The following is a 20,611-nucleotide window of genomic DNA, read 5'->3' as shown; positions in this document are numbered from 1 at the left end:
TCTCTCATCGATGTTTCTCTCTCTTCCTCTCTATAAAATATCAATAAAATATATTTTTTTAAAAACACCCAAATTAAGAAACATAGTTTTAAAAGTGAGGGAAAAAGTATGAAATACCACAAAACAAAAGCAACAGACAAAAACACAAAGGAAAAGGGCCAATGGATGCACAGAGCTACCAGAAAACAACAGATAAAATGGCTATAGGAAATCCTCGAACATCAATAATTACTCTAAATGTGAATTTGACTGAATTCACCAAAAAAGAGGCACAGAATAGCAGATTGGTTCAAAAAACAGAATCCAACCATATGCTGCCTTCAGGAGACACATCTAAGCTGCGAAGACAAAGATAGATTCAAAGTGAAAGGGTGAAAAATTAGTCTCCAAGCAAATAGCACCCACAGAAAAGCAGGTGTAACCATACTCATATCTGACAAAATAGATTTCAAGATAATAAAGGTAATGAGACAAAAATTAACATTTTCTAATGATAAAAATGATACTACATTAAGAAGACATAACACTTCTTTTTTTAAAAATAAATCTTTATTGTTCATATTATTACAAATGTTCCTCTTTTTTTCCCCCCCTCTATTGCTCCCCTCCACCAGGTTCCCACCCCACCCTCTGCCCTTTCCCCACCCCCCCATTGTCCTCATCCATAGGTGAACAGTTTATGTTCTTAATATATATGCACCCAACCAGGGAACAGGATGGTATTGCCTGGCCATGTGGCCCAGTGGTTGAAGGTCAACCCAACTATGATTATGTTTTGGCCTATTTCTCCTCTAATTCTGTTAGTAGTTGCTTTATATATTTCGGTGTTTCTATCTCTCTGTCTCCCTTTCTCTCTCTCTCAAAGCAATAAAAGCATATTAAAAAACAAAGCAACAAAAAACATCATGGGATTGGCAGAAAAACAGACCTATAGATCATTGGAACAGAACTGAGAGCCCAGATATCAAAACATACGTATACGAGCAGATTATTTTTGACAAAGGAACCAGAAACACACAATGGAGTAAAGAAAGGCTCTTCAGTACATGGCGCTGGTAAAATTGGAAAGCCACATGCAGAAGAATGAAACTAGATTATAGTTTGTCCTTTTATACAAAAAAATTAATTCAAACTGTCTCAAAGACCTGAATATGTGATCTGAAACAATAAAGGACATAGAAGAAAGCATAAGTACTAAACTAATGGACCTTCGTCATAGAGAACATATTATGAACTTGAACCCAAAGATGAGGAAAGTAAAGGCAAAAATAAATGCGACTTATATCAAACTAAAAAGCTTCTGCACACCAAAAGAAACCAACAACAAAACAAAGAGGAAGCCCACGGTGTGGGAGATGTTTGCAAACAATAGCTCAGCAAAGGTTTAATATCCAAAATATACAAAGAACTCATAAAACTCAACAGCAAACAAACAATCCAGTTGAAAAACGGGCAGAGGATTGGAACAGACACCTCTCCCAAAAAGACACGCTCACAGCCGACAGAGATATGAAAGGTTGTTCAGCCTCACTAGCAATTAGGGAAATGCAGATAAAAACTATAATGAGAAACCACCTCACACCGGTTAGGATAGCTATGATCAACAAGACAAGTAATAACCGGTGTCGGAGAGGTTGTGGAGAAAAGGGAACCCTCACTCACTGCTGGTGGGAATGGAGATTGGGACAGCCGCTATGAAAAAATGGTCTGGAGGTTCCTCAAAAAATTAAGAATAGAGTTACCATATGACCCAGCAATCCCTCTTCGAGGTATGTACTGAAAAACTAAAAAAAAACGTGTATTTGCAAACATATATGCACCCCTATGTTCATTTAAGCATTATTCACAGTGGCCAAGACAACAGAGGTGACCTTCAATAGAGGGTTGGATTAAGATGTGCTACATAGCCTTAGCTGGTTTGGCTCAGTGGATAGAGCATCGGCCTGTGGACTGGAGGATCATGGGTTTGATTCTGGTCAAGCGCACAAGCCCAGATTAAGGGCTAGATCCCCAATGGGTGGCATGTTGGAGGCAGCCGATCAATGATTTTCTTTCATCATTGATGTTTCTATTGCTCTCTTCCTCTCCCTTCCTCTCTGAAATCAATTAATACACACACACACACACACACACACACACACGTGATACATATACACAATGGAATACTACTCAGTCGTAAGAAAAGATGAAATACTGCCATTTGTGACAATACGGATGGACCTTGAGAATGTTAGCTAAGTGAAATAAGTCAGGCAGAAAAAGCTAAGAATCATATATGGGATATAAAACTGAAACTCACTGACACAACAGCAGTGTGGTGGTAGCCAGAGGGAAGGGAGTAGAGGGTTGGGAAGGGTGGGGTCTAATATATGGTGATGGGAAATGATTTGACTTTGGGTGGCAGGCACACAGTGCAATACACAAATCTTGTAACAGAAATCCACACCTGAAATCTATACGATCCTGTTAACCAATGTCACCCCAATAAATTTAGTTGAAAAAAAAAATTAAAAAAATTAAAAATGCAGTATCTGCAAAACACAATAAATCGAGGTGCAATAAAACAAAATATGCCTGTACTTCATATTAAAATTTTATTGGGAACCCAACAGGTTGAATGAACAGAATATTCTGAGTGACAATAAAATAATGTCTGTAACCCAGGCTTAATATTCTAGCTACCTAGAAGCATTCTGGAGAAATCTAAATCAGCTACAAAATAAACCAAAAAAGCATTCTCAGCCTTAGGACTAAACGATAATTAAGCAAGCTTTTCCACATCATTTTTCCAACTGATGAAAGTTAAAGAAAGAAGGTGAAGGATCTCCAAGAAACAGGAGCACTGTTCCTCCAGTCGTGACTATTTTGCCAGGCCTATCCCCTAATTCAGTGATCTGCAAACTCATTCGTCAACAGAGCCAAATATCAACAGTACAACCACTGAAATTTCTTTTGAGAGCAGAAAACCAACTCCTGAGCATGGGCCATGAAGTTTCAATCGCACTGTACGTGCATGCCCAGACGTGATATTTTGTGGAAGAGCCACACTCAAGGGGCCAAAGAGCCGCATGTGGCTGGTGAGCTGCAATCGCACGCCAGGAGAATGACTAAATAACTGCAACCTGAAGTCCGTTTTTCTATAAAATACACGTGTTTGGGGATATTTACCCATGCGTGAGAAGCTCCTTCTCTAGAACTCACAATGTGAACCATTCCAGTACCCCTCTGCTGTCCCTCAGCCACCCAGTTAAATATGCAGCTTCTAGAATCTGTCAAATAAAAGTTGGCCATACCTGTTTTTTCTTTTGCTTCTCACACTTAAAAATGAGGAGGCATGCATTCCATCAACTAATGGGATTTCATGCAAAGCACCTAAGATTCTTCCCTGCCATTGATTCCTGAGTGTGAATGAACTTAACAACTAATGACCATAAGGACTAATGTCTTACCACAGGATGTTGGGCAGAGAAAAAGATTCATTTGTAAAGAATTCTGTCGCAAAAAAAAAAAAAAAAAAAGTTAAAAGTGATTCAAAATCACTTCTTAACATTTATCCTGATTTTCCTGCCCAGGACTATAGTTGACAGAGGCCAGGCTTGACCTTAATGAATCCTTAGGTAACAAAGCTAGGAAAGTATACAGCCCAAAACAAATGCACTCAGTTCTTTGGACTCCTTGTTTAGTGCTCTTTCCATTAGCCAATAGCTGCTCCGAAATTCCTACCCATGTAGTCTGTGATGGGGACAATATAATCTTCCTTCTCCCTTACCTTGAGACTTGCAATTTGCTTACATAGCCAGCTAACGTCAGGGAACTCTATCCGGCTAAAGCCACCCATCCCCTACGCTGCAAAGCGGAGTGTATGAAGAAATGCACTCATGTTCTTGAGGAAAGTATTAAAGAATGCATTTACAATTGTATTTAACTATAGTAAAAGCAATTAGCTTTATTAACACTAATCTTTAACATACAGACCGACCAAGCACGCTTTCTGGGTCACCACTTTAGAAGCCATCTGTCACTGAAACCGGTTTGGCTCAGTGGATAGAGCGTCCGCCCGCGGACTGAAGGGTCCCGGGTTTGATTCCGGTCAAGGACATGTGCCTTGGTTGTGGGCACATCTCGGGGGGGGGGGGGGGTGCAAGAGGCAGCTGATCGGTGATTCTCTCTCATTGATGTTTCTAACTCTCTATCCCTCTCTCTCTGTGTAAAAAATCAATAAAATATATTTTTTAAAAATTATTTAGAAGCCATCTGTCTCGTGCAATTTTCCCAGGAAAATTGTGAGATTTCCCCAGGAACCAGTGGAAATGCCATTCATTTTCTTCATAATGCTCGCTCATCCACTGGACAAAATTGAGCCTATTAATTGCTACAAACTTTACAGGTCTTAGTCAAGACAGGGAGAATGACCATGAAAATCTCGATTCTACAGAAATTCATTGGTTATCTCCTGGGGAAGGGCCTCAAAAGAGATATTGAGCATTAAGGAGAGACACGTTTTTATTTTACAACCGGGGGCCCAGTGCACGAATTCGTGCACCTTGAAAAGGACCGTGGGCCTTCAGGCTGCGGAAGGCACAGGGGCGAATATGGCACCCATGCTCACCTGCTCCACCATCCCACCCAAGCCAAGCCCGCCATGTTCCGAACATGCTCCCTGGTGGTCAGTGCATGTCATAGCGACCAGTTGTTTGGTTGTTCCGGTTGTTCTGCTCTTTGGTCTATTTGCATATTAGCCTTTTATTATATAGGATAGTTTATTGATTTTTACAGAGAGAAAGGGAGAAGAGAGAAATGGCTATGAGAGTGTAAGATAGGTAGGTTGCCTCCCGCAGGCGCCCTCCCGCCCCCCCCACCAAATCAACCAAGTGAAGGTCTCTTTCCCCAAAGCCGCTGGGTGTTAGACGTGGGGAGGGCCCCAAAAATGGGAGGAAACAAAGAGCTCCTGACTCCCAGGAAGGTGAGACAAGTTTAAAAATATATATATATACTTTTACTTATTCCAGAGTGGAAGGGAGAGGGAGAGATAGAAACATCAATGATGAGAGTCATTGATTGGTTGTCTCTTGCATGCCCCCTACTGGGGCTCAAACCCACAACCGGGGCCTGTGCCCTTGATCAAAATCGACCCCGGGACCCTTCCCTCCGCAGGCCAATGCTCTATCCACTGAGCCAAACCAGCTACGGGCCGTGACAGATTTTTGAAAAATAAGATGAAAACAGAGGTGGAGACGGGGTGAGCAGTGGCGGTGGGAGCGCAGGGTGATGCTGAGGGACGCAGAGGCAGGACCGGGACCGTGGGGAGTGGGCGTGGGCCCGGCGGGGGCGGCACACAGGTCGGGTCTCGGGCGCAGGGCAGGAAAGGGGGCACCTCGGCCGCGGGAGAGGGCGGCGCGGCGGTGAAGGCGGCGGGGTCGGGGCCGGGGTCGCCGGCGGGGCGGAGCGGACGGGGCGAAGCGTCGGAAGCCGTGACACCGGGACCCGCTAGGCCGCGCCGGCCATCGTGGGCCGCGGAGGGGCGGGCGCGGGCGCGGGCGCGGGGTCGCCGGGCAGAGCGCGCAGGGGCCGGCCCAGCGGCGGGCGGCGGGGCGCGCGGTAGCCGCGGCCGCAGGCCCCGCGCAGGGAACGGCGGGCGGCCGGCGGGCCGAGCCGGGTCCGGCCGCGGCGCCGGGGGCCAGGCCGGCGGCCGCGCGGAGGAGGCGGAGGAGGAGGAGGAGGAGGGGGAGGAGGGGGAGGAGGGGGAGGCGGAGGAGGAGGAGCCTGCGGCCCCGCCCCCGCCGGAGCGAGGGAAGGAGAAAGGCTGCGGGGCCGGAGGGCGCGGAGGGGGCGGCGGGCTGGGCCTGCGCCGAGCCCGCGGGGAAGGGGCCCGGAAGGAGGCGAGGCTGAGGGAGCGCAGCCGCGACGCCGGGAGCCGGACGCCCACCGAGCCGGACGCCTCCTGCCGCCGCCGCCGCCGCCTTCCCGGCCGCAGCCGAGCGGGAGCCGCGGCGCCCAGGCCGAGCGCGGCGGGGGCGCGGGGCGAGCGGGGCCGGAGGCCGCCGCCGGGCTGCGCGCTGAGGCCGGGAGAAGCCGGCGGCCGGTTCTCCGGGAGGAAAGCCCCCCGGACCCAGCTCCGCGGTAATCGCCCCCGGGCCGCAGGCTCCGGGCGCTGGTCCCGGCGGGCGCGGGGAGCGGAGGCGGCGGCCGGCGGGAGCCGCGGAGGCCGGTTCATGGAGGCGGAGGCCGCGGACCGGCCCGGAGCCTGGACGCGGACCGGCGGCGCCGCACACCCCGCGCAGGGCATGGCGTCCAGGAGGCCGAACCCGGGCTGGGTCTGAGGAGCAGGCTGGGCAGCTGGAAAAAAAAGAAAAAAAAAACCCTGCAAGTTTCAAGGAAAAAAGGAAAAGGAGAGAAGGTTTTTTTCCTTCTGGTTGGTGGCTTATTGCTACCATTGCAAAGGTAAAAAGCATTGCATTTCAGGTGTTTTTTTTAAAAAAAATTTTCCCCTGGTGCGATTGGCTTCACTTGAAGAATTTCAGAACCTTTCATGTAAAAGCTTTTTTTTTTTTCTTCTTCTGGAAAAAAAGGAAATTCATCATTTTGATTCCAGGGTTATACTGGACTTGGAAGGAGTGCTTTTGTTTACATACTATTGTATGGTTTAATTTTTTTTCCCCTTTTTCTCTTTTTCTTTTTTTGCTGTGCAAATCAGCTGGAAGGTATTTTTTTTTCCAAGTGCCAATTCGGATTTATTCATTTTCCTTCCCCCCCGCCCTCCTCCCCTTTTCTCAAATGAATCTGTTGTCGTTTTAAGCATTGAAGAACGCAGAATTTCCCCCCTCTTGGAGCTGGAAGCTCTTGCCCACAGAAGGACAGCTGGGAAAACTGGATTAAAAGGATGGTTTTTATCTGTGTTTTGTAGTAAGACTGATATTTTTTAGGGCATATTCTTTGTGTTTCATTTTTTTTTTTTTTTAGCCTATAGCGCTAACCTTTTAGAGATTTGTGGTTGAGTTTTTGGTTTCTAAGGTCATAGTTTTTCCTTTTCCTTTTTCTTTTTCTTTCTTTTTTTTTTTTTTTTTTTTTTTTTTTTTTAAGAAGGGGAGGGGAAAGGGGGACTGAGAAAGCAGACCATGTTCACTGGTAAAGTAGAAGCGAGCTTCAGTTACTAGGGTCCTGAGAGCCGGAGAAGAAGAATTCCATCTTCAAGTTGGGAGGCCCTCCCTCTCATCTTTCTTAAAAATTGCAAGGATTCAGTCCTGATCAAGACACCAGCCCTGCAAGATTCTGGAACCGTGGAGACACCGAGAAACCATGAGTGTAAGGTTGCCCCAGAGTATAGACAGGTAGGTTTGCCAATATTCCACACTTTAGGGCAAGACTGGGAGGGAGGGTGCTGCATTTTGATAAAAGGTTGCAAAAGAAGGGCCGGGGAGGGCAGACTGGGAATGGTGGGGTAGGAGCATGCATTGATCTCTGGGGACTGTCTGGGCATGTGTGTTTATCTTCCCTGTTGTGTGTCCATATTCAAAACATCTCCTGATTCAGTGTGGTGGTGTTTTTTTACACAAGCAATAGGCAGTGAGGCCAGGAGTGGGGAGGAGGGGCAGATGCCTCCAGCCAACTTTGGCTTTTGCCAAGCTGGAGGCCCAATTTGCGTCCTTCACTTGCCAGCCCAGAGGGCAGGGAATGGGGAGAGCCTGGGTGAGGGTACGGGGATTTGAAAGGGTGGATTGGGACTGGCTTTAGGCGTTGGACTGCTGGAGGAAAGGGCCCCCACCGGACTGGTTGTTGTGGAATGGTGGGGTTTGGTGATGGGATGGATCCCATGTCTAGAACGGAGAGGATGTTGGTGGTCTGAATGATGGGACAGAAACACCCTTTGCACCCCAACAGGGCTGGATTTTTTTTTTTCCCCCCCTCTAAGGGCTCCCAAATGAATAGGTCACATTAGAATTTTTTCCTCTCCAAGGTTAGGGTTTAACTTGAGACTTGCCAACTGGCTAATGCTCTAGATTTAATCTTCCAAGGCATTTTTAATAAGCTTGACTGCAAAATGGGCCTTCCCTCTGCTGAGAGCCGGAAGGAGTTGTTTTGGGACCAAAGGCCTGATGGGCAAATAGATATGCAGTGGCCCTCAGAGGGTGAGCGCTGGATGCCCCTCCCCCTCCCCAGAGTCCGCCCAGCCTCCCCATTCCTGCTCATAATACAGTTTACAACTTTGTAAGGTGTGTCTGTCTGCTCCCTTTTCCCAGCCCCCCTTTAGCCTTTCTCCTGAGGATCTTGAGAGAGGGTTGTTTTTTGGGTACCGCACATCCATCCTAACAGGATGGAGGACTGAACAAGCAAATGGAAGGCCTGGGCCTGGAAAACATATGAAAGAGATAGGCAAGACTGTTTGCAAGGGAGCAATTGCTTTCTTCATGTCCAATTAACTGATAATTCATGCTAAAAAAAATAATATATGTATATATTGTTTTTTTTGCTATGGGATGTGTCCTAAAGTGCATATAGTCTCTTTCTCCCCCAAACAGTAACTCCTATTGCCTCGGAGTCCTGTTTAGCTTAGTTCAGTAGTCCTCAGAGGACTGACTTTGCAGTGAAAAGGAAAAGGCAGATAGTCGCAAAGAACAGAAAGGGTATGTCTGAGCCTCCATCCTTTACCTTTTATTTTATTTATTTTTAATATGTTGTTATTGATGTTAGAGAGAGAGGAAGGAAGAATGAGAGTGAGAGAGGGAGGGAAACATTGACCTCACATGTCCCTGACCAGGGATTGAACCCACAACCTGGGTATGTGCCCCGGCCGGGAATTGAACCAGCGACCTTTCGGCGTGCTAGGGCAACGCTCAACCAACTGAGCCACACTCCATAGTTGGACTCTTATAAAGGGAGAACAGGCATGTCAAGGCAAGGAGCTGAGATGGTTTACATGCTGCCCTTTTCCCTCCTCTTGGAATTTGCATTTTTGCGGTGTGGATGGCGGATGACGCCTCTGAATTCGGGGATATGAGAAGATGGGAACACGTGTTGAGGGAATACAAGGAGGAGGCAGGGAGGGCTCCTGGATGGAGAGATGCTCCTCGGGGAGTTGGTGTATCCTCCCTGTCCTCTCGGGGTTTGCAGAGCTCAGTTGTTTTCCTCAGTGCTCTCACAGAACATCTGCCATTAGGTCCTCACAGTATTTCCGTGAGGCAGATAAATCCGGTTATTACTCCATCCTACAGGGTAAAATTGAGGCTCATAGAGGATTCCTGGCTTGCCCAGTGCCATCTTGCCTGACTCTCAGCAGAACCTGGACTCAAACGCAGATCTTCTGATTCTGGACCCATGGCTCTTTCCTTGGCCCCGCTCTGTCTCAGTAGTTCCGTATGCAGTGGGGCGCCGTTTCATGCTGCTTTGGGCAGTGCGTAAGATGCTCTTCATCATCCTGTGGTTAAAGCCCCATTTTCTCCTGCGGCGTAATGCAGCTCTGAGAGTGAGAGTGCTCCTCACTTTTACTCCTGTCCCGAATCCCTTCCCCAGAGGATCGGTTCTGGGGCCTTTGCCTCCTTCAAATAAGTTATCTCCAGTTGCTTTGGATCTTACCCCCCCTTCCCTTTTTTTAAAAAAAATATATTTTATTGATTTTTTACACAGAGGAAGAGAGAGGAATAGAGAGTTAGAAACATCGATGAGAGTCACCGATCAGCTGCCTCTTGCACACCCTCTACTGGGGATGTGCCCGCAACCAAGGTACATGCCCTTTGACCGGAATCGAACCTGGGACCTTTCAGTCCGCAGGTAGACGCTCTATCCACTGAGCCAAACCGGTCTTGGCTGGATCTTAGCCCTTTTGCTGTAGATTCATCATGTTGGACTGTTTGACATCCCAGTTTCCCGACCCTGTGGATTTTAAATAATTCGCCATCTGTTGGAAAGCATGTACCTGCCCTGCATTCCTGAACTGAAGGAGACTGAGTCCCCCCTTGGACTTTCATGACCCCCATCACTGGGGACTGTTCATATGATGGTTGGTTTTGCTGCGTTAGGTACTTCTTTTTGCTATCATTTTGTGACATATGCTGATCCTTTCCCGTCCCCTCCTTTCCCTGGGAAAATAAAATGAATAAATAAAGACTTATCGTGCTGGATAAATGAATAAGTAAATAATTCACAATCTTATATCATCCTGGAGGGATGGAGTTGGAAGTAAATGCCCTGTTTACGGAGTTAAGGATTCTCTTAGTTTATCAATTTGCTGTGTAGAGAGCTTAGTGTAAGGTGCCATAAGAGCGATTTAGAAAATTAAAGTATGCAGTTCTTGCTCACAAAGAGCATGCAATCTAATCGGGGAGCTAGGAAAGGTCTCTAAGACTATTGAAAACCACTTAAAAGCAACATTAGACTACAAGCTCCATAAAGGCTGTGTTTGGTTTGCTCAGGTATATCCTGCGTGCCTAGCTTAGCACCTTGTAAGTGTTCAGTAAATATCGACAAGTGAATGTTAGAATGAACGAACATGGCAGCAAGTATAAATTCTTCACTTTCAGACTTTACATTCATGTATTAATTTCAGATGTAGTTAAAGTCGATTAGAGAAGGCTCTCCAGGTGATGAATATTTTCTAGGAGAGATGGAAGAGAGATGTCGTGGCTCAAAGGAAAGAGGGAATATTTATTTGACAGAGTCTTTCACCCCTTCTCGGGGAGTGATTCCTGGGTTCAAAGAAACATGGAGTATTTGTGACTATTATTTATCTTTAGTGTTAATCAGTTGTTACTGGAAAATGGGTTACTAAAACATACCTGTTCTTATTCCTTTCAGCTTTTGTCCATGAACAGCCCATTGTCCATTAGTATATAAGGTATTCTTCTCTAGAGTTTCTAAAAATGTGTTTGATATTGCAAGCAGAGGTAATGATACTGAATTATTTTTATAGGAATAGTGATGAATTCTACTGTCATCTATATCCCCTGGCCTCATTTTCAAAGGCAAATGTTTTGAGATGGTCAGATGGGTTAAAATTTTAATCCATAAAACAGCTTTTCTCTGTGCAGTTAGCTCATGTGAGGACCAAAACAGAGAAGTACTAGATTTAAGCCAAGAGTTTCTACAATAATTTGAGCCTGGCATGCCCCTTAACTGTGTGACCTTGGGCAAGTCACATACTGCCTCTGATTTCCCCATATGTAAAGCAATAGCTCATTCATATGAAATGCTTTCCAGTTCACAAGCATAGTGTGTCATTTGAGGATTATACCATTTATTGCATCTCTCTCACGGGGCTGTTGAAAGGAGTAAATCAAATAAGATAATATATTTCAAATTGTGTTCTAAATCGTAAAACTGTATATAAATTTTAGATGGTAAACACATGGACTTGATTTAGCTTCATGCACTATTTTCTGAAGTAGCCCAAAACAAATTAGGAGTAACTGAAAGAGCTTTCCATTGTTTTGGAGAATTTAACCGGAGTGAACGGGGTTTTTTGTTGCAGAAGCAGAGAAGTTAGAAGGAAGGAATGCTTTTGCAACGGTAAGGGTTGGGTGATAATACTAGAACATGAGAGGAGGTTATTGAATCTCCTTCCCAGCAATTTCGATGGAGGCTTCAGCTGTCTTGGCCCCTTTCGATGGGGATAGGAAAGATTTGTTTTGTGACCTCTGGGTGTTCCTTGTTTCAGAAGCATATGACTCTCCCTGATTCAATAAATCCAGACCAGTAATAGGGATCTCAGATTGAATGCAACCTTTCTCCAGTCTGTAGCCTTTTTTTCTAAGAGGCAAAATTTCATAGAAGGTGTGTGGAGGAGGGAGAAGGAGAAGGCAGAAGAGGGAGGGGAATGGAAGGTAGGCCTTTCCTAGGAAAGAGCCTCAGGCTGAGGGGAAGGTTGGTAGCTGAGGCTGAAGGGATGGCTTATCCGAGCAGGGGCGGGGCGTGGTTCCTGGAACGCTTCAGGTTCTTCTTGTTGAGCCCTGGAACCAAGAAATCGCCTTTCAGCTGAGTTTCTACCTAGTTTAGAAGGTTGGCTTCTCAGAACAGTGACAGCTATCCAGAGCTGCACAGAGTAAGTCCCCTGAAATACTGAGTTCTCTCCAAAATGTGCTCTTGTCCTATATGGGGATGAGATAAAAGATGACGGGATTTGCAGATGAAGCATTTGGCAGTTAATATCCATTATGAGCAGGAGCAAGCTAAGCTTAATTTTAGATACTCAAAAGCATTTCTGAAAGTGCACCCTTTGATTAACAAATTTATTTTTAATGGTCTTAAGTACTATCAATCTCTGCCTTCCCACTTAGACTAGACAAAAAAATATGAAAAGTTAGCCCTAGCTTGTTTGACTCAGTGGATAGTGTCAGCTGGGACTCTTGAGGGGTCCTGGGTTCGTTTCCAGTTGGGGGCACATGCCCAGTTTGGTTGGACAGCAAATATTGATTGAATAGCTCCATGCTCAGCTCAGTTCTTGATGGTCTGGGAAATAATTTGTAAGAATGTGGAGCTTGCAGTCTTGTTGGGAAGTGTTAACAAAACAATAAAAAGATAATTCTTTTTATTGCTGAATCTTGATGTATACAAAAAAGGTATATTTTGAGAAGAGTAGAAAGTTGGTGTTCATGAGAATAGTCAGGGAAGGGGTAGTCAGAAATTGTTTAGGTGAAAGAAGTTGAGTAGGGCATACCAGACAAGGGGAACAACATAAGCAAATGTTCTGGGGCAGAACCAAATACGGAGTGTCTCTAGATGGTCTTTGTTAAGCAGAGAGAAATTATGTTGTCAAGGTATGGGAGTCGATAAAGCTATTCACTGCACGTGGTAGGAAAAGGGGAGCCAGTTAGGTTTATGTAATATATGGTGATAAAAATCATGTTTAGAGAGATAATTTTGGTGTTAATACATATATGCGAAGAGAGCTTGGGGCCAAGAGGGCCAGCGAGGAGTTTTTGCAGCAATCTTAGCAAAAGATAATTGGGGGGGGGGGGGGGGAAGAGGGGCAGGATTAGAAAGGGAGTTTGGAAGGAAAATCAACAAGGCTGAATCCAATTTGATTCCCAAGTTGAGACTGACTGATGAGAGAAGGGTAATGCTGTTGCTGGAGAGAAGACCAGCATTAAAAAGTCACTCTGTCTCCCATGGTACCCAGCAACTCACTGAGTGCAGCATATCAAATGGTACTTAACTCGCCAAGCCCCTCAGGTTAGGCCATGTCTACCAGAAAGTTTTAGAGCTCCTCACTGCAGCCTTTTAAAGAGAGGAGAGAAGGGGAGTGAGTCCTGGGATATCCCTTAGGGATTTGAATCATGATTTGAGGAGATTAGCATATATTTGATAGATTCTGATTAATCATTCCTCTGTTTCACATAGCAGATCAAACTATTAAAGGAACCATCATAGTAGCATGATTTTTTTATTTATTGATTGATTTTAGAGAGAGAGGAAGGGGGGTGGGGGAAGAAACATTGATTTGTTGTTCCACTTGTGTATGAATTCATTTGTTGATTCTTTGATATGACCTGACCAGGGATCTAACCTGATGCTTTAATCAACTGGGCTACCCAGCCAGGGCCCCTCGTGGCATAATTGTGAAGAGTTTAGGATGTTGAGTAAGATCTTTGTGTGATTCCCAGTTCAGCCACTAACTAACTGTGTGATCAGAATGATTTGTGTAAAAACGTTTCGTGAATTTTATAGTGTTGTTAAGGCATTTAGTTTGACAAGGACTCCAGATTGGCCTGAACGCTCCTCAGCTGTGTTTGCGTGCTCAGGCCTGTGCTGGTTCTGAACCGAGGACTGCAAAGGCATGGCTCTGGGGACATAGCAAGCAAACAGAGTAGGTAAAAATCAGGTGCTTAAGTTCTCATCCTAAAGTCATCCTTTGCTGGAAACCCACAGTGTCTTTCCTTCTCAGCCTAGTCGCCCCGGCCTGGGATTCGTGATTTCTCCTTCAGTTCAGCCCACATCTCACTAATTCTAGGTCTGACAACTGCACCTGCCACCTCCTTCGGGTAGACTAACCTGCTTACGAGTGTTCTCCCCCTTCCCCAACTCCTTTCTGGTCATTACCATCAAACTATATATTTTATTAGTCAGCATTTCTTTGGCACATCACATAGCAATTCAACTCTTGTTTTGTTTGTGTAAAATCATTTATGTAAAAGTTCTAATAGAATGTCTAGCATGTGGTGAACTATTATAAATAAATGTTGGTGCTCTTCCATTCTTTGTATGTTTTTTTGTTTTTGTTTTTTTAAATATATTTTATTGATTTTTTAAGGAGAGGAAGGGAGAGAGATAAAGAGCTAGAAATGTCGATGAGAGCGAAACATCGACCAGCTGCCTCTTGCACACCCCCTACCGGGGATGTGCCCCCAACCAATGTACATGCCCTTGACCGGAACGGAACCTGGGACCTTTCAGTCCCCAGACCGACGCTCTACCACTGAGCCAAACCGGCTTCGGCCATTCTTTGTATGTTTTATGTTGGTAATTATATCTTGTTACTCAGGGTTCAGAAGTGACGTCTCTTTGTTTTTCTGGATTTCCTTCTAGTGCCCTATTTAGTTCTCCTTATACAAGGTATATTTCTACTGGCTGTTTCCTGACTTGAACTCTAGCTCGTTTTTGACATTTCAAATTCCCTCCATGTCTCCAGCCGAGGGATTGCCAGAAAGCAGCTCTAAACGTCGCTGCCAGGAACTGAGATCACGAATCCCCCTTGTTCTTCCCGGGTGCTAGGTCTCTGCGCACTTGGTATTTCTTCTAGGGACAGAGCGGCCTTGTTGGGGTTGCTTCTCTCCAGCGTCTCCGGGCTGGGGGGATTTCCCATTGGCAGCCCGATTTCCTGACTGCTTTTCCCCGCAGGAGTGTGAGGGCAGAGGGCCCACCCTGCTGTTGTCCCGCCTGCCCCAGGCTGGCCCCGTTTCTTTCCCTCAGAAGTTTCCCTCTAAGAGACTGCTGGGCAGAGAAAGGCCGCTGTTGTTCTGCGGGAGGTGCTAGAGAGAGTGTAGTAAATAGCGTTGTGAATGGGATCTTTTATGAGGCTAGAACCACAGACCCCTTTCTCCTCAGAGCCCTGAGGAGGGAGAGGGGCAAAAAACCACTAGGGTTTCCACGTCTTCCCAGGAGCAGGCTCTGAGGTTTCGGGATATTCACGTTACCCATCATATAAGAAGATGGGTCCATTTAACAGATGCTCGTTGGTGTGTTGCCGTTTAGGGCACTGGATTCCATGGGAATGAGTTATCTTCCCTGCCCTCGAGGAGAGTGTGGTTTGTGAGGGGAGGGAAAATGAGCGGGAGCACCCCAAATTCTCTTCTGTGAAGCCGTGAGACCAGCGTTAAAGAAGGCTTCCTGGAGGAGAGGACCCTGTGGGTGAGGCCTAAAAAGGATAGCCAGGTTGGAGAGGGAGAGTCCAGGCAGAGGGAATAGCACATCAGAAGAATGAAGACAAGAAAGGACATGGGGTGTGTGTGTGTGTGTGTGTGTGTGTGTGTGTGGCGGGGGAGGCGACGTGGTCATTTAAAGTAGCTTTGATCAGATGGCAAGATCATAGAGCAATTAATTAAATGAAACTTAAGAACAGGTAGGAGCTGGGGCCATAGGGCATGTAATCCCCCATGTTAGGGTTTGGGCTTTATCCTCAGGGCAGTGGAGGACCATTGCAAGACTTTAAGTAGGAGGTGACAGGATCAGAGGCTAGAGGGGATGTGTGACAGGATTAAAGGAAAGATGAGTCAAGGGGAGAAGTCCAAGTTTTTTTCTTTAGAATAATGATTTTATTGTTTCTATAAAAACAAGACATTCTTGTTAAAGAATATAGCGATAGAGAAAAGCGTGAGGAGGACAGCCGTGTGCTGTCAGCAGTGGTGCCATGCACGCTGCTGTGCAGGACTCCGAACATGTCTCCTGTTGACATGGACACTTTCCAAGAATGTGAACCTTGTCACACATGAGTGGCTGCTCTGACTTTCTGACCCTGTTTTTCGGAAGTGCAGACCCGTCCTCTCTGTAGTCTGCCAGCAAAGCAAGTGCCAAAGATTTCAGAAAAACATGGATTTACCCTCAGCCCTGAAAAACGCCACCAGTGCCAAAACCGGTTTGGCTCAGTGGTAGAGCGTTGGTCTGCGGACTGAAAGGTCCTAGGTTCGATTCCGGTCAGGGGCATGTACATTGGTTGCGGGCACATCCCCGGTAGGGAGTGTGCAAGAGGCAGCTAGTCGATGTTTCTCTCTCATTGACGTTTCTCGCTCTCTCTTCTCTCCCTTCCTCTCTGTAAAAAAAAAAATCAAAAAAAAAATCAATAAAATATATTAAAAAGAAAGAAAAGAAAAGAAAAACGCCACCAGTGATTGTGTTCCTGTGGATGCTTAGAACAAACCCCACCGTCGTCCGAGAGCAGGAGCCCCAGGGCGGAACTCACTCTTGGGCACAGTCATGCACTGAGCTCCTCACCATCCAGCTGTGCAGGGCCTCCCCAGCCTCGGCTGGAGTTCTTCCGTCGGGAGAGCTGTGGTCAGCAGAGGAACGACCCGAAGAAGTCCATGTCCTGGTCCCTGAACTTGTGAATCTGGTTTTGAGATTTGGTCCTGGATGACCCAGGGGGACAGGGACATCTTAGGGATCCTTATGAGAGGAAGGCAGGTGGGCTCAGGCAGCAGATGAGGTCAGGGAGGCAGGAGAATGCTGTGTTACTGTCTCCGATGATGGAGGACAAAGCCGCCGGCCAAGGCACGCGGGCGCCCCCAGAAGCTGGAAAGGGTGTGAAACAGGTGTGAGAAGTCAGCTGGTCTTCATGTTGTCTTGGCTGGTTCTGTAATTTAGTTGTAATTTTGATGTGGTCGTGGGAGGGGACGAGCATCGCGTTTATTTGTCCCATCATCTTGATCAGAAGTCCCCAGTGGTTTTTCATGTTTTCACAGAATTGTGCGATCATCACCACTATCTAATTCCAGAAATTTTTCGTCACACCATAAAGAAGTCTTGTACCCATTAGCAGTCATTCCCATTGTGCCTTTCCCAGTGCCAGGCCACCACTCACTGCTTTCTGTCTCTGTGGATTTGCCTATTCTGGACATCCCTGTGTGACTGGCTTCTTTCACTTAGCCTATTTTCAAGGTTCATTCATGATGTATCTGTGTACACGTATGTGTTTGCAGTCTCTTGGATATATACCTAGTAGTAGAATTGCTAGGTCATAGCATAGTTCTGTGTTTAGCATTTAGAGGAACGGACAGACTTTTTCAAAGTGGCTGCACCATTTTACAGACCCACTAACAATTTGCGAGGGTTTTTCTATTTCTCTACATGCTCCCCAACTCTTAATTATTTGTCTTTTTAATTATAGCTAATAAAAAAGGTACACTGTAAAGTATCTCATTGTTTTGATTTGCATTTCCTTAGTGACTAATGATATTGAACATCTTTTCATGGGCAGTTGATCATTGTATATCTTCTTTAGAGAAATGTCATATATTAAACCAACTTTGCATTCCTGGGATAAATCCCTTTGTCATGGTATATAATCTTTTTTACATAGTAATGGTTTGGTTTGCTTGTATCTTTATGAGAATTTTTATGCATATAGTTTAATTTTTACAACAACCCTATGACTTTAGGGTACTCATGGAGAAAACGAGGCATGAATTAAGCAGTTTACCTGTGACAACAGAGTGTCAAAACTGGAATAGGAATGGAACACTTTTTTTTTTTTTTTAATTAGGCTAATTTTCTTTCCCATACTTCACTTTGCCTCTCTTTTAGCATAGATTACTGACAGTTGATTTCATTTATTTGGCTCTTTATCTTCCCTGGCCCCCTTGTTTAATTCTCTCCCAAAGATCTTTTTGTTTTTGTTTTATTTATTTTAGAGAGCGGGGCAGAAGGGAGGTGGAGAGAGAGAGAAACACTGATGTGAGAGAGAAACATTGATCTGTTGCCTCTCTGCACTCCAGCCGGGGTTGAAACTGCGACCTTTCGATGTATGGGATGACACTGTAACTAACTGAGTCACACTGGCCTAGGCTGGGCTATTTTCCCTTCTTTGAGACCTTATCATTCTTGGCTTAGATTGAAAACTCCCAGAAGGTGGTCTCTCATCAGATGGCCACACAATTAGGACTTAATATTGGATACATTTTGGATGATAATGAAATATATGTCCTTGATGGTTATTCATTTGATTTTAAATGTGTCCATGTCATTGTCTTTTTTTTTCTTTTTTCTTTTTTTTTTTTTTCTTTTTTGACTCAGGAGCATTACAGAACAAAGACATATGTGATTTTTTTTTTTTTTTAAGTACTCAGCGTTTGCTGTGTCCAAGTAAATACTTAATAAAGGCTTTAGAATTGGAAGGATGCATCTCTATAGTGCCCTCTTTAAAGTGTCTAAGGAGAGTGTATACTGCTGGCTAAGTGTTTGTGTGGCCTGAAATCTCAGTATCTTTCTCTTCTACCTGAACTGTATACCCATCGCTCCTATCTCTCCCTCCTTCCTACATAACAGCTGGATCATCTGAGATTGCAATTGCTGAGGATTTATAGACAGAATCTCAGCATTAAATCTTTTGCTTTTTCCACCTTTTCTGATGTGTGCATAGGCAAGCTATAACACATTTTGCATGGAGGTATAAGCATTTAGAGGTCCAAAACACTCTTTGGGGCTGCTCAAAAGAGTTAGTGGGAAGCACATGGGCAGACGTTTAACTGTACGTATGTAACATTGGTAGACATGTATGAATGCTTTAGAAGTCTCAATGTCTACATGTAACTCAGTTGCTGTATTGATGTCAGTATTGTAATTTACCCTTGCCATCTGTGAACTCCTTGGCTCCTGCTCTAGTATAAAATAGAAAAAAGAATGACTATTCATTTTAATGTTAGTCAAAGACTAAGAATGTCTTCTGCAAAACAAAACCATGTATTAAATTGCAAAAGCAAATGAAAATGCTTTTTGGGTTTTCTGGTTTTGCTGATTATTTATGCTGTCTCTTCGTTGATGTGGGTATTTGGGACTTGCCGTGCACTCATTGATTGAACTATCATTTGTATGTACAGAAATATAGAATATGAGAAAGTGTGTAAGCCTTGTGGCTTTCCCCTGTTTTAAATCCAAAGGCCATTGCCTTGTTTTATGATCTGGCAGAGCTATGACCTGCATAATGAACAGAATGTCTTGGGACAGACTTGTATTACCAGTAGAAAGAGTCTGTGCCTGCATCTCTGTAATTAAGAAGGGCAATGTTTAGTTTCTAGTGTGGGCCTAGAATACTTTTCCCCTTCCTTAAGGCTGTTTTGTCTTTTTAAATAGTTTTATGGAGGTATATTTGATGTACAATCAATGTGTACATTTAAAATATATAACTTGATTTACTTTTTCACATGTATTCATCTGTGATGATATCACCAATGAGATAAGCAACATACCGATAATCCCTAAAAGTTTTCTTGTGTGGCTTTGTAATCTCTCTGTCTTCTCTTCTCCCTCATCCCCAGGGAAACCTCCTTGGGATTTCTTTTTTATCACTATAGATTAGTTCACATTTTCTATAATTCTTTATAAATGGAATGTCCTCTTTTCTTGTCTGATTTCTTTCACGCAATTTTGGGTTAATCTCTGTTGTATGTATGAATAGTGTGTTCCTTTTATTGCTGAGTAGCATATTTTCTGGATAATTTGTGTATCCATTCTTCTGTTGATGGACATTTGGGCTTCTACAAATAAAGCTGCTAAGAGCATTCATGTACAAGTCTTTGTGTTGATATGTTTTCATTTTTTCTTGCGTAAATCCGATGATAGAAATTGCTGAGTCCTGTGGTAAGTGTATGTTTAACATCATAAATTGCCAAATTATTTTCCAAAGTGGTTTTATAATTTTACATTCCCACTAGCAGTGTATGAGAATTCCTGTTGCTCTACATCTTGTGTCTTTTTAATATTAACTTTTTTAGTATGTGTGCACTGTAATGTCTTATTGTGGTTCCAATTTGCGTATCCCTGATGACTAATGATGCTGAACATTTTTTATGTGCCTATTTGCCATGTATATGTTTTCTTTGATGAGGTGTTTGTTCAGGTCTTTTGTTTATTTTTTAATTGGGCATAATTGCCTAGTATTAACTCAGTTATTAAATTGTAAGGGTTCTTTGTGTATTCTACATACAGTTTTGTTGTCAGATATGTTTTGCAATTGTTTATTTCTGGTCTATGACTTGCTTTTTCATTTTCATAACAATGCCTTTTAAAACTTGTTTTAAATTTGTGTACAGTGTCTTTTGAAGAGCAAAGGTTCTAAGTTTTGATGAAATCTAATATATTGCTTTTTCCTTTTATAGTTTGTACTCTTTATATTTAGTAAACAAATCCTTGCCAAATCTAAAGTCAGTAATATTTTCTCCTAGAAGTTTTATTGCTCTAGCTTTTCCCTTTAGATCTATGATTTATTTCTAATTACTTTTTGTAGAGGGTGTGCGATAAAGTTTAAGATTACTTATTTATTTAGACATATGGATGTCCAATTGTCCTAGCACTATTTGTTAAAAAGAATATTTTTTCCTGATTGAATTGCATTGGCACCATTGCTGAAAATTGATCATATATACGTGGTATGGACTCTGTTCCATTGATCTATATCAGTAACCCACTGGTTTAG

General features: G+C 44.2%; 1 protein-coding gene across 7 annotated transcripts in view; it reads left to right on the top strand.

The window, feature by feature from the left end:
* Nucleotides 1–5,778: 5,778 nt before the first annotated feature.
* The window catches only part of ARHGEF11 (Rho guanine nucleotide exchange factor 11), a 79,363-nt gene continuing 64,530 nt past the window's right edge, over nucleotides 5,779–20,611 (top strand). For 4 of the 7 annotated variants that reach the window (XM_084865753.1, XM_084865751.1, XM_084865750.1 and 1 more), the window contains exon 1: nucleotides 5,779–7,328. In XM_084865753.1, coding sequence (XP_084721879.1) covers nucleotides 7,297–7,328 — 32 coding nt within the window. In that variant the 5' untranslated portion in view covers nucleotides 5,779–7,296. The remainder of the gene's footprint in view (nucleotides 7,329–20,611) is intronic. The other 3 variants (XM_084865754.1, XM_084865749.1, XM_084865748.1) reach the window with 1 other exon arrangement.

Source organism: Pipistrellus hanaki (genome assembly GCF_964339955.1).
Source record: "Pipistrellus hanaki genome assembly, chromosome: 18".
Classification (NCBI taxonomy): domain Eukaryota; kingdom Metazoa; phylum Chordata; class Mammalia; order Chiroptera; family Vespertilionidae; genus Pipistrellus; species Pipistrellus hanaki.
The sequence above is the reverse complement of the archived record's forward strand: the minus strand, read 5'-3'. Positions and strand labels throughout refer to the sequence as shown.